Here is a 13,595-nt window from a genome sequence, read left to right as displayed (position 1 = left end):
TCCCATTGCTGCCTTCTTCCTTGTACTGATGTAAGTTTTGAGGAACGAATTCCATGCTGAGGGAGTAGCTCAGCAATGTCATTCTTAAATCCCTTTAGAAGTCTTGATTCTGGCAATTTGTTACTCTATTTACTCTAAAACTTTTACTGACATTTTGAGACAGATCCTTATCTAATTTGAGCTCAGGTTTTATTTCTCAGTTACTTACATTGCCTACAAATTGTCTGGTAGTCTCCCAGGTTCTCATATTTTTTAAAAAGGACATAGTTTTTGTATCTTTAGCAAATTGTTTCTACATTCCTGTAGCTTTACATCAAAATTGCTAGAGTTTGGGTTTTTTTCTATTTGGATACAATTCAACAATCTGAAGGATGCCTTTTTTCTTTTTTCTTCTGATAGATTCTTTTCCCCTGTGTTTAATGAGAGAACCGTTTTCTGGTGTTTCTAAATTCTGTTTTTACAGGTGACATGAATTTGCTCTAAGGATCTAATATGCTGTCCTTGAACACTCTCTGTGCTGCCTGCAAGCATTCAACACCTTTTTCTGCTCCTTTAAATTCCTTTGTTACATAAATGACTTCTCACTTTTATTTACTTTCCCTCTTTTAAATTAAAACACATACTGTAATGGGTTTTTTTACTCTTCTCACCCTTGCAAGGATATTGTGGACAGAGTGCATTATGGACACTGAAGGCAAGATTCATTATCTGTCTGTATTTGGTCAATGAACAGCACCCTAAATTATCTCTTTCTTCCAATCAAGGTCACCTAGCTTAGCTTAGAAGTCTGTAGAGTCAGATGAGACACATCCCACCCTTACAGAGTAGCTCTTATGTGTGATCCTGCACACACCTCAGGAACAGTTCAAGAATTGTTTCCCTTCCTGTAGGTCTCCTGATTAGCTGCATCGAGGAGTTATTTATGAGACACCCAAAAACGTAAATTTGTTTATCTGATTTGGCTCTTAGGGTTTTTTTAATACATTAGAGACCCTCTTTCACTGGTACAATCTTTCCTGTTATTCCAATACAGCTTGCACAATGGTGATATGCTGGTTATGCTCTACTGGTTATCTTCCTTCGACCAAGTTTCTGACATATGCCATGTAGCTTCTTTAAAAAGATGTTTATTTCTCCATCTTACTTTTTAAACTTTCACTATTACTGGCAGGGTTGCCTGTTTTTCTAAATACTCTTTAAACAACATTTGTCCAACTGTTCCTGACTATTTCTTGCTTGAGTTTTGTCAGCTTCTGCCACATCCTTCATTTGACGATGCAGTGATCATTGACATTACCTGTAAAAGATGTGTCGTCCTATACTGTGTATTATTTCACCTTGCCAGCTTTCCCCTAATTCTTTGTTTAGAAACTACTCCATAATCTCTTGATTTGCATTTCAGCAGCCTGCTTTTGTTTTGGTTTAGAAAACAAAGGATCTTTTTATTTCAAACATTCCTCAGTTCATAAATAATCTAAATCTCCCTCTTTTTAATACAACTTTCTGCATGAAGGTGCCTGGAGGTAAAAAGGCCTCTCTGTCTGACACTGAGTGTGGTACTGGCAGCACTTTGGACAATTTTACCATTGGGCTTCTGGTCTTTTAGCTTCTACCTGACAGCTTCAGTTTTGCCTCCAGTGCTTGCCTCCTGTCCATCACACTCTCCCTGGCACCCACCTGCCCCACAGCTATCACCTCCCCTCCAGAGTCCCTAGGGCTGCCCAGGTGCTTCACCTGACGCACCAGCTGCTCCCAACACACTGCTAGGTCCTGTTTGCATCATCAAGCCCTGCTATCTATGTGACTAACAATCCCAATACCCACCAGCATAGTTTTTATCTTTTCCCATCAGTTAAGAGTCCCATCCTTCAAAGTATCACATAGCCATCATCCTCTGGTCCAGAGGCTTTTCTGTCCCCAACACTGGGACTGCTTAGCCTGCGGTAGTGGATTTCACGATGCCCCTTCAGGTCCTGCCCATGAGTCTCTCTGCCTCCCTGATCTTTTCAGGCACTTTGGCCACAGAATACAGCAACCGCCATGGAGGTGCTTGCAACATCAGACATATTGCACCCACCTCCCGGTAATCACAAACACGGCACTCAGTGTTGTAACCCGGGAATTTGCGTTTCCTGCATATTGTCCTACTTACATCGCCACTCTTTTGGGGTGGGGGAGCAAGGACAGGGTAGCAAGGAGATGGTAGCAAGCAGGGAACTGTTTTCTCTCGAGGAGTGATTAATAACTTCTGTTTGTTCACTTCCATGGCCAATAACCTATTTGGGGTGGGGTTTGTTTATTTGATCGGTGATAGGGATGGAGAACCTGAAAATCTCCTCTCCCCAACAGCCAGTTTATCTGCACCTCAGTTCCTGAGCTGTGCTCCACACAGGATGAAACCTACTCGGTTACCCAACCTTGATGAACTGGGAAAAGCTTGACGGTAGTTTAACATTGTAGGCAAACATCCAGGACAGGATACTACTTGAATTAAAGACATTTAAATTTATTAATCTAAATGCCAGAATCCACATTTGAACGAACCATCTAAATCAGCAGGTATTGGTCACACTTAAAACAGCTGAGAGAGCAAGTCATCTCATCCAAAGGCAGTTCCTACTCTAACCTTCATTGACTGCAATGGCTAGGGCCTCAGATCAGTTGTTTAAACGTAGATACTTAGCGCCATTTTAAGTATTTTGGATATCCTGCTGGCCTCCAGCTGCCACTGAAGAAAGGAATAGGTCTTCCCTAGGTTCTCTGTCATATCTGCCAGCTGGTACTCAGGAATCCCACACGCATCTGGACCCTGGGGTGGGTAACTGAATTAAGCCCTAGACCTCCACTGCCTGTAATGGGTGTTCAAATGTTTAACTCTTATGTAGGTACCTACATTTAGACTACATTTAGGTGACTTAAACTTGAGCTGAATCCCATCCTACCTACTCAGAGCTGAGCCTACCTAAAGGAGTTCACCAATTAATTTAGCCAAATTCAAGTCCCACACCACAATATACAAAAAAGATGGGTTAGTTTTTAAGATACTTATAAAAATTGCTCTACTGTGATAAATAGGTAACCTCTTTAATATAATTTAAAGCTTGTAACCCTTGCACAAGAGTAGCAATATAAGTCTCAAGGGAAGTTTCCCTTACGTGTTGGCTGGTTGTTACTCTGTCTCCTACAGTTACAATGATTTACTGTCTTGTAACAGCTGTTTTTCTAAAAATTTACATCTCCAATTCTATCTCCCATTATTATAAAAGTAGACATGCAATGTATTAGGCTTTAGCAAGTAACTAAAATAAGATACCACTGGTTTTCAGTGCTTGGGTTTAGAATTTCTTTCTGTAATAAAGGGCTTTTGTACTATCGAATTTCACTGTACATGAGCAAACAAAAAACTCTCACATGTTCAAAGACAAGGAAATGCCTTGTGAATTTAAGAGGAAAAGGAAAGAGATCAGAATGTGTGACACTAGTCACTTTATTATTTTCTGCTGGAGCTACTTAACAGATCTTTGCAACTGCTCTCATACTGTGAAGTCCATGATATTCCCCACTTGCCTTCAGGGCTTTGATTTCAGAAGCTCTTCCTGCTCAACTGCTGTGTTTATTGTAATGAGTCATAAAAGTCACATCTAGCATAATCAATATTGCTTTGGCTTCATTGCCTTGAAAAGTGGCAGAAACCTTGCTTTGTGTGTTTGTCATCCTGTTGCTTATGTTTAGGAGACCAGTTATTCGAAAGCTAAATACCTGGAAAGATACTACTCTCAGGCAGTTGTCTAGGCAACTAATATTATTTCATGTGGTTTCCAAACTTGAAATGGAAAGGATAACTAAAAACAAAAAAGGAATCCCTACTCTGTGATGCGTAAAGAGTCTCTTTTTTTGAAACCAGCTCATGGCAAGCCTGTTATTCTGTGAGTGGTCCTTCTGGAATTGGGGACTGAAATACCACATAATCTCAGCCAGGGTTGCAGCATTAGATGTCGAATTTACCTCAATGTCTAATCTGGATCCTGGATCATTAAGTATATTGAGATACATACAGCAAGGACACACTCCAGGCATGGGTTTTAGAGTAGTTCCCAATATTTTACTACAATATAAATTAAAAGGAGAATACTGATATAGTATATGTAACGCATCTCATTGCTATAGTTAGAAATTCTCAACTCTGTTCCTTGGAGAGCACCTTTTGAAGAAAACTGTCATGCTCTATTGAAGACTGGAAAATGCAGTTTTAAAATGTTCCTATATAAATTAATTTGTAGTTGAGGGATTTTTTGAGCAGCATTTGGATATCATTGCAGCTAAAGCTTAGCTTAGAACCATAAAAGCCAGGTACTGACTAGTAAGCAAATTTTTAATAAAGAAGCATTGAAAATGCTATTTGTTAACTTTCCTACGTCAGTCGTGGCAAGCCCTGATCCAGACACCTTCACTTACTCTCTCCACAGAGAGGCAGAGTGAAGGTTCCCATAGTGTTTGTTCACTATTAACAGTGAAGAATATAAAGTGAAAATTTTGCATTTATGTCCAACCCTTGCCAGCGAAACATGAATAACTGTTTAGATTATGCTCACGGTGGTCTGAAAAAACACAAACGGTATAAACCCAGGTTCTTCTGGTCCCACCTGCCAAGAAATGTTCCACTAATACTAGATATGACTTTCTATTAACTCAAGACAGCATTGCATGCTAATAGTAAACAATTACAGAAAAAATACACAGGGCACATCAGAGAGTCTGATAAAGGGTACTGCTTCGGAAAAGGCAATCTTTTCCAAGAATCTGTCCATCGTGTCCCAGAAGCCTGGTTGGGCTACACTCACCACTGAGTAAGCAACTGCAACTGCATAGAGTTCTCTGAAACAAGCTGCTTAATTATTTAAGGCTTGCCTATCTAGGTAATAGCTGAATGCATGGCAAACAAAATTAAAAATGTGTGTGGTGTGGCTATGGTTTGGGTATGAACTCAAGCATATTAGACCTTACTTTCTTTATATTCTATTATTATCTTCAGACAAGTATGTGAATACAGAGTGAAAAATACAGGAGTGTAACTGGTACAGAAGAATAAACCATAGCAATGTCAAACAGTAGGTGTGAAAAACAAGTTTTACACGTACACCACAGGAAAAGCTACTAATGAGAAAGTCATAAAACAAAGCAACTTAGCTGCGTACTACTTTGTCGCTGAGTTGGTTCGCACCCTTTTGTGTTCCACACTACAATCTACTTCCTGACCAAGCTGGGGTACGAAGTTGAGATCTAGAAAGTTAAAAAGACTCGCCCATCTTACCGTTAGATGTTCTCATCTGCCGCCTTCGTCCAACCCGGTCCAGGCCGATGGGGGTACTTTGTGAAAAGGTGAGCGGCCGGAACCTGGCTGAAACAGCTTTGTAAGGGGGTACCTGGTGCGCTGGAACAGGTGGCCGTGTTACAGGCTACAGAGAAAACAGGAAAATCCAGTATTAGTAAAGCTCCCAGCAAGTCCAACTGAGCAAAACTCAGGTATGAAGTAAGGTTTCTTCAGATAGTCCAGCTAATTACAGGGCCAGTAAAATCCCCTACTTTGAATTTACATTGCTTGAACACTGCATACCATATCCACCAGCATTGCAGAAAATATTTTTTTATGTTACAGTTCTCTGTTACATTAAAAGCTCCTTAGCCTTCTGTTATGATCAGACACGCTCGATAATTTTCATCTTGTAATACTCCACGCCCAAACGCTCTGGGATCTAACTGCTTTGAGAACAGCCTGCGCAATGCCGGCTGGCGTTGTAAACACACATCTGAAGGGAAACCCAAAGCGGAAGAATGACCAGAAATGCTACGGTTGGAAGTTGTGTTCATTTCCTGGGACGCTTGCTTTCTTCAAATAAATATATTGCTTTTAAGTAAAATAAACATAGTTTACGAGACAAAAACAATTGTCTAAATGATCCTCTGCTCTGAACATCCCAGGAGTCTCATTAAAAAGAGGCAATATTTACTCGTAACTTTATCTAGAAGCCATTTTCTTTAGTTAAATCATTCATTTGCTTAATTATGATTAGAGAACCTACCCGTTTTATTTGCAAATTGAGTCTAATTTTATGTCGTCCCTGAACAACTCCACATTAGCCGGGCTGAATGACCTTGCATAAACATTCAACATTAAACAGCCAGACCTCAGCATATGAACTTCAGATAAACTTGTCTTTACATCGTATCTTTCAGTTGTTACTGTCCATAGGCCCTTCTGTCAAGTAATCCAAAAGATCAGGGTTGGGTTTTTTATGATCTCTTGACACCCTATTATGAAACCAATAATTTAGTATTGTTTGAAAAAGCTTTCTCACACCTAAGCTGTCAGGCCAAAACAAAACACAACAAAGAAGGAATTAGCATTACATTGTTCAAATATTCCTGTGGGTTTTCAAAGCTCTTAAGAAAAAAAATCATCAAGGTGAAGATCAGTCTTCGAAAGCCCCACATAAAATACTTCTAGCACATGTATTCCTGCTTCATGAGTCCTTTTTTACATTTCATCTACAAATTTACTTTCTAATATGACTGCCAAAAACCTCTGTGTGTATTGAATATGATTTAACTACAACCTCATCTTTAAACCTCATTTCTTCAGTGCTTTAGCAATATACCAGGATCCTATCACTGAATAACACCACAAAGAGTAAGCCCGATATATTGCATCAAATAGCTAATAGAAGTGATGGCCATTACTATACGCAAATAACTGGCTGATTAAGCCACAAAGCTATTTATTTCTGGGCAACTAAAATTTTCTTGTAAGGCTTCAGTCCGGATCCCTTCCCTTGACGTGCTGTTTGTTACTCAGTGGCAGGCCTGGGAAGGCCATCATTTGGGTTAAAAATGTGTCCCCATTGGGAATGCTCCATAGTTTTGGTCTTGACCACAGTGATCCGGCAATGTGCTCGTTTAACCCCAGCCAGCCCTCCCAGCAGCATCGGAGCACGGAAAGAGTCAACTCAAAGAGCTGCCTTGATGCATGTTCCTTCGTTAATAAACTGATGCGAGCAAGGTTTGAAGAGATATCGAGTTGTTTTCAGCAGTGAATGGAAGGGCTTGGAAAGTGTTAAATCACTTCCATGTTACAGCAAGGATTATTTGGGTTGCCAATACTTACTATCCCTTGAAATCCATTTATTATTCTTAACTAAGATGGCCTAGAATTTATAGCAATATTCCTCTTTTTTTTCCTCCAAGCTAAGTAGTGATAAAATTAATTTTAAAATATCCTAATTATGTAGGGTTTGAAACTATGGCCTTTGCCAGGTTAAAAGGTTCATTAGCTTCAGTTGGAGTTTTGCTTCAAGATGCATTTTTTCATCAGGGAATTATAAAGAAAAAACATGCAATATACAATAACAATGTCCATGTTAAAAACTGCTTTTCACAGGAGACTGAAAATCCTGTCATTGTTTCAGCATTTGATTTCGGTCGGGGGGAGTACTGTACCCATGACTGATACTGCATTGAACTTCCCAGCAGGAGATCAAGTAGCATGAGAAAGATTAAGAAGATTCAAATTCCATTAATAACCACTGGAATCACATTTTTTGAGGATGTAAATACTATTCCTTTTTTCTGTTGCTTTATCAGCTTGACAACTGCTTTAGGTAGGAGTCCTCCAGCTTTCTGGAAAGTGGAAAACACCTGATCAGTGCAGTATTACAAAAGCCCATGAGCCTGAAGCTCTGTAACCAACTACAAGATGGGGCCACCACTACCATCAGAACAGGAAGTTCCTCTGCACATCGTTACCTGCTCAGGACTACCTCCAGGAAAAAAGGAGCTATTTTTATCTTTCAGAAGTTTTTTTATTTCTCAGTCTCTTACCTAAGCCAACAGAGATGGCAAATAACTATATAGGTACTGCTCAAGTACTAACTCAACCACTTGCTATTTTCTTACAGGCTTCCTATGTTCCATTAGGTCGATTTAGTAGTACATAAACAGGATGGGGGTTTTTTCATATTCAGTTTTCTTAGATTCTTTCTTCATTTCATTAATTCCTTAATCTATTACCAAGTTTCTAAAGCTAATTCCTTATTATGTTAAGTATCGTTGCTATGCCAATACCAAGATTTTGAACACCACAGCTAATGCCACAGGTTTTGAACAGGCCTGCTTTTGGAGAATTTGAAATGATCAATAAATAATGTGTTACTATCATATTGTTTGTACTCCTCTGTTCCTCAGGCCCTACATCCTGTAAGGTGACTAAACACACAGCTGTATTACACACAAATCAGCTCTTGTACACCAATATGAGACGTAACAACCATCCCAAGAAAGAAATAAGGTTAATTTACAATACAAAAAAGATTATCCCAAAGTCAGTATCAGTTTTATTCCATGCTGTTTTGCTTTTTAACAACAAGACAAAATAATTAGTGACCAGGAAAGCAGAATTGTAAGTACACGATGTCAGCTTGACAAAAGGGAAGGAAGAGAAGGAAGCATCCATTCTATTTTCTAGGCTGAAGATAGAGACAAGGAAGTGAAAGGGTCTTTTGCAGTTTGCAGAGAGCACATCTCTTATCTTACTTGTGTCAGCAGACCTTCTATCTCTTCTGCCGGACCGCTTCCATAGAAATTGACCCCACCTATTACGGAGATGGGTCTTCTTTTTTGCCCTCTGTGGTAGCCTACTGTATTGCTTTGGATCACAGACCTGACGGAAGCCAGTCCTGGCTGATTTTCTCCATCCGTGCAGTCAGTCTTCTGAGACTCCACCGCAACTGCATCTTCTGGTATCGAGAAACTTCTGATCGACATTTGGCCATAGTCTGAGAGAGGTCTGGGACGAGATCTTTTTCCAGAGCCCCATCTCCTGGGTGTGACCTTTTGTGTGTCTGGCTTTTCTTCATCCTGGGATGGGGACCTCTTCCAGTGGTCATCAGAAACAACCTTTTTAAATGTGAACAAGTCAAATAAGCCACAGAATTTTCTGACACTTAATCACTTGTGAGTTTTTCATATGGCAGATCAAGTTAACATTGCTAAAAAGGACGCGTTACCATAATAAATACAATAAATGCAACTGACAATTCAGGAAGGGAGTAACCTTGCAAAGGAAAGACATCATGATGCTTGTGCTGAGTAAGGTTAACACTCAACCACCAGAACCTCTTAGGCAAACATGACTAAAAACTCACCTATTACCTCAGCAGTACAGACAGGCCCTATGATAAACACTTAATCCACTGAATGATGTCTTGGAAAGACAGCTCTGGCACTCACAGAACTTGTTCCTATGCACAAATAGGATGCTACATGTAACACCGGTAAAAATAATTCAACCAGCACACTGTGTTTCTGGACTTTCTACCAAGGCCTGTAGTAACAGGACAAGGGGCAATGGTCTCAAACTAAAAGAGGGCAGATTTACATCAGATATAAGGAAGAATTTCTTTACAATGAAGGCGGTGAGACACTGGAACAGGTTGCCCAGAGAAGCCATGGATGCTCCATCATTGGAAGTGTTCAAGGTCAGGCTGGATGGGGCTTTGAGCAACCTGATCTAGTGAAAGATGTCCCTGCCCATGGCAGGGGGTTGGACTAGATGATCTTCAAAGGTCCCTTCCAACCCAAACCATTCTACCATTCTATGATATTCCTCTGCTTCACCTCTATTCAGTGATGAAAATAAACAGTATGGCTGCAGTGTGACTGCTTGCCAGTCCCACGTAACTGTAAGCCGATACCAAAACAGGCTGTCGCACCCCTTCCTACCACTCACTCCCACACTCCCACTTGGGTGAGAGCTAGAGAGTTGTGTAGCCATGAGTGAGCTCATCCAGTTTGGAAGGGAGAAGCTGATTTTCTATACACTCAGGGAGGTTATAGTCATACGGAGTAGGACCAGAGATACATTATAACACAATACAGGAGAAACTGATGTTTTTCCAGAGGAAGCTTGGAAAGTGAGCATGTTGTTCCTATTTAACAGCACATCTGGCTCACAGAGGTTAATGCCTACAGGTATCATAATTGCACTGGTACTGCAAGTTTAGAAACAAAATAACCTCAACTGAAATACTTGTTAGAGGGAACATTTTTAAAGATTTCAATGCATTTGGAGTAATACTGCTGTAAACTTTTCTAGCAAAACTCCTGCAGTATTTATTTTGAGAAAAAATACTGCACATAAAAATTTGTAGTCACCGTTTTCAACCAGGCCAGTACAACTCCGATAAGCCTCTTCTAGAAGGCCACCTGATACAGTGGGCAGATTTCGCTTTTTGTTTGAAAGACAGCTTAAGAAAAATTTCACTGTATGAAACCACTTCAGCTAGTAGGCAGAGTTATTAAACAGTTAGCATTTTAACATGATTACTGCAATTAAGGTATGAAAAATGATCAATGTCATACATTGCTCTACATTAAATTATTTCAATTACAGCATGAAATTTATTCTAAATAGAGCACTTGCATAGATTCTGATTTCTATGGTGTCACACCTGTCACTCAAGCATGCTTCAGCTTCTCTGCAGATTTTAGCTCAGGACCAATTTTAATAGCATAAGCGATTCAGTAGAGAGTGACTCCCTGGCTGGAGCACTGACACAGCTTCAGCAAAGCTGTCCCTTAAACCAGCCCCTCCGACGTCAGAGCAGCAAAATCACAGGTTAAATAAGGTTCTTACCTCAGAATCAGACACAGGTAAAGGGTCTCCACATATGCAGTGACTGAGACAGAAGCTCATGAGAGTCATTTTATGTTTTTGTTTTGCAGTCTTGTCCCTAAGAACTACAAATGTGAGCATACTCTCTGCATAACCAGTCAGGTGAAGTTCATCCCATGATCCTGGACTTTTAGACTGAGGGAAGGACACGTCACATGTCATCTCCTAATCTGCTTTTTACAGCCCTGTCTTGAGCAATAACATTTGCAAAGAGATGACTTGCTCTCCTTCTGCAGCACTCCACCTATAGTAGTGATCCAAATGCCAGCAAGACTTATCTCTGCTGTGCAATAAACAATGCTGAAGGACGTGTATTTTTAGGCTTAGATCTATAAACTGCATTGAAGAATATTAATAAAACAGAAAACGTAATCCTCTCATAGGAAAAATCAGAGGAAACCAGACTGATAACCTCACATTCCTCTAAGTGACCGACTCAAGCAGGACCTGATCAAGTGACCGCTTACTAGTAGGAATAAAATATCCAGCACACAACTCATAGGCTCCAGTATTGCAGTCACTTAAGCATAAGTGTGATTCTTGACATCAGTGAAAAAATTCTGAGGAAACAATTTTGTTCCACTTGTCATTGGCTTTATACTGGTGCAGTACCACTGACCTCAAATGACCTTCTCTTGATTAATCCCTTATAAGTTAAATCAGGTTTACGTTCTACAATTATCAGTAACATCCATAGACACGAATAGAGATATACACGGCACTTCATATAGGATGAAAATCAAAATGTCATGCACTGACTCATGCATTATAAGTGTTGGTCAAAAATTTCAAGGAATTTCAAGATTTCTGAGAAGTAAAGGTCTAAGCTGAATCCACACTGGATTTTCTGAAATTCACACCTGCTAGTCTAGCAGCAGCACAGGATCACCAATGCTAGCAATCAAGATTATTCAGCTTGTCTTTTAGGCTGTATCCTAGGCTAGGTTTCTTCTGAGACTGCAAACACAAACAAACAGCTCTACTTATTTATACTGATGCAAATGAATTAATTTTATCTGGACAGCTAAATTCCTATAACAGCTTATTAGTTAAATTGTTGTATTTCAATCATTTTCCTTTTTCCTGAGAGCAGTTTATCTGCAAATACAACCATTTAAAATAAACATTTACTTCGATCCAGGCTATACTTTTATTTGCTATTGCTCCCATGTAATATGTCACTTTTAGGGTGGGATTCAGCTCCAGATTCCACATCTAAATTTTGATGTCTGCAATGGAGGTGTCTGTATGTTAGCTAGATGTTAAAGCTGTCATCGTAGCCTATAGAAACCTGGGGTGAGATTTTGTTCCCTGAACATAGGTACCTGGGGCCATTTCAAATGTCCTAAGAAATCTAAAATATTTCCACGTACCATGCATCATGCAAGTATGACATAGGACCTACAGGAGGCATGGGCCATCCAGAAGCAGCCCCTGGACACGAGGGGGAACCAGTCAGGGCACCTCTAGCAGCGCTGGGTGCTAATGTTCAGGCAATCAAGTTGAGCCCCCAAACAAGAGTGTCAGCCAAGCCTACAGAGCACTACCGGTAGGAATCAGGTGCCAAACCTGATTGCAGGTAGAGAGATAGATGGGACTACAACCATGTTCCCCAATGCTGTGGGGAACCCTGCTTGGTCCCCATCTCCCGCTCCAGCAAGGTGCACCTTCCCCACAAGGTGCTTTCCAGTTGTGCACCGCTGTCTTGGATACCCGCCCCTCGTTGCACCTGACAGCTATTTTTAGGTAACTCGGCTCAGCTCTAGGTGCCACTTTCAGGTGTGCTGTTTAGGGTGTGCTCCCCAGGGCCCCATGACCGCACCAACCAGGCTACGGCGGGAGCTTTCCCAGCCTGCTTTCAGGTAGACAACTACACTGCGGAGTCCGAGCCCAGCCAGACCAATCTCTCCTTTGCCTGGGCCCAGACTGATTTCGCAATCCAGGCACAGCAGCTTCAAGGATTTGATCATGATCTCACTCAACTTGACCTGGCACTGATACAACCCTGTTGCATTTAACGGCACATGACTGCTGTTGGCATTCCCTGTTACTCATTAATACCAATGTAAGCAACATCAGCATCAGGTGTTTAACCACTGAAATCTTAGCTTAGCCTTTATAGCCAGATGAGAGCCAGGTTCTGCAACTATTACTCAGACTACAGTGTATATTTGATAAATTCAGCACCCCAAATTGTCTTCAGAGGGAGCGCTGCCCAAGGAGCATGAGATCCGATCTGTACAGTACTGATAAAGTGTTGCTTATATGGATGCAACTCAGTGAAATGGCAAAAAATTGCCAGTACCTGAAATTGCATGGCAGGACTTTTGCTGGCACAGTTACACCAACCACAAATAACCCTTCATCCTACACCTGCCCATACTCTCCGCTGCAGAAAAAGCCCCAGCTGTAAGTCTGACCCAACACAGCCCGCTGCTGGTCACCTTGCTGCTGTTGGTATGCTTGTGAGGGCTGACATACAGCAGTCATCACGATGGCAAAGGAAAAACAATCCCTGTGTGATTTTTTTGTTCATGTGTTTACGCCAATAAACTCCCTAATGAAAATAAAATCACCGCTCTAGAAACATGTTGATGCCTGCGTACACTGCTGAGGCTCCCTGCCCACTAATCTGCATTTCTACCTCTACCATCATCACCTATTTGGATTTTTTAAATTTTGTTTTTATGTTCTAAATGTACTGATACAATTAATGCTTCATAATGTATACATATAGACAAGCATGGCAGTATAAGGGGACACTTAAATCTCCCAGAAGTTTTTTCTCTACTTGGTAATCTGCTGGGAAGTCACAGGTAGGTGCCTCCTGGACAAGGACCTCCAGCCTTGCTGGTCTCCAAGGGAAAGA

At 40.8% G+C, this 13,595-nt stretch overlaps 1 protein-coding gene across 1 annotated transcript in view; it reads right to left on the bottom strand.

The window, feature by feature from the left end:
* The window catches only part of SPATA13 (spermatogenesis associated 13), a 48,273-nt gene that overhangs the window by 24,450 nt on the left and 10,228 nt on the right, over nucleotides 1-13,595 (bottom strand). The window contains exons 2-3 of the mRNA XM_009327760.1: nucleotides 8,587-8,949; nucleotides 5,312-5,456 (exon numbers count right to left, since the gene is read on the bottom strand). Coding sequence (XP_009326035.1) covers nucleotides 5,312-5,456; nucleotides 8,587-8,949 — 508 coding nt within the window. The remainder of the gene's footprint in view (nucleotides 1-5,311; nucleotides 5,457-8,586; nucleotides 8,950-13,595) is intronic.

This window comes from Pygoscelis adeliae, unplaced genomic scaffold, assembly GCF_000699105.1.
Source record: "Pygoscelis adeliae isolate BGI_AS28 unplaced genomic scaffold, ASM69910v1 Scaffold14, whole genome shotgun sequence".
Classification (NCBI taxonomy): Eukaryota; Metazoa; Chordata; class Aves; order Sphenisciformes; family Spheniscidae; genus Pygoscelis; species Pygoscelis adeliae.
Note: the sequence above shows the minus strand (reverse complement) of the source record. Positions and strands in the feature narration are given on the sequence as shown.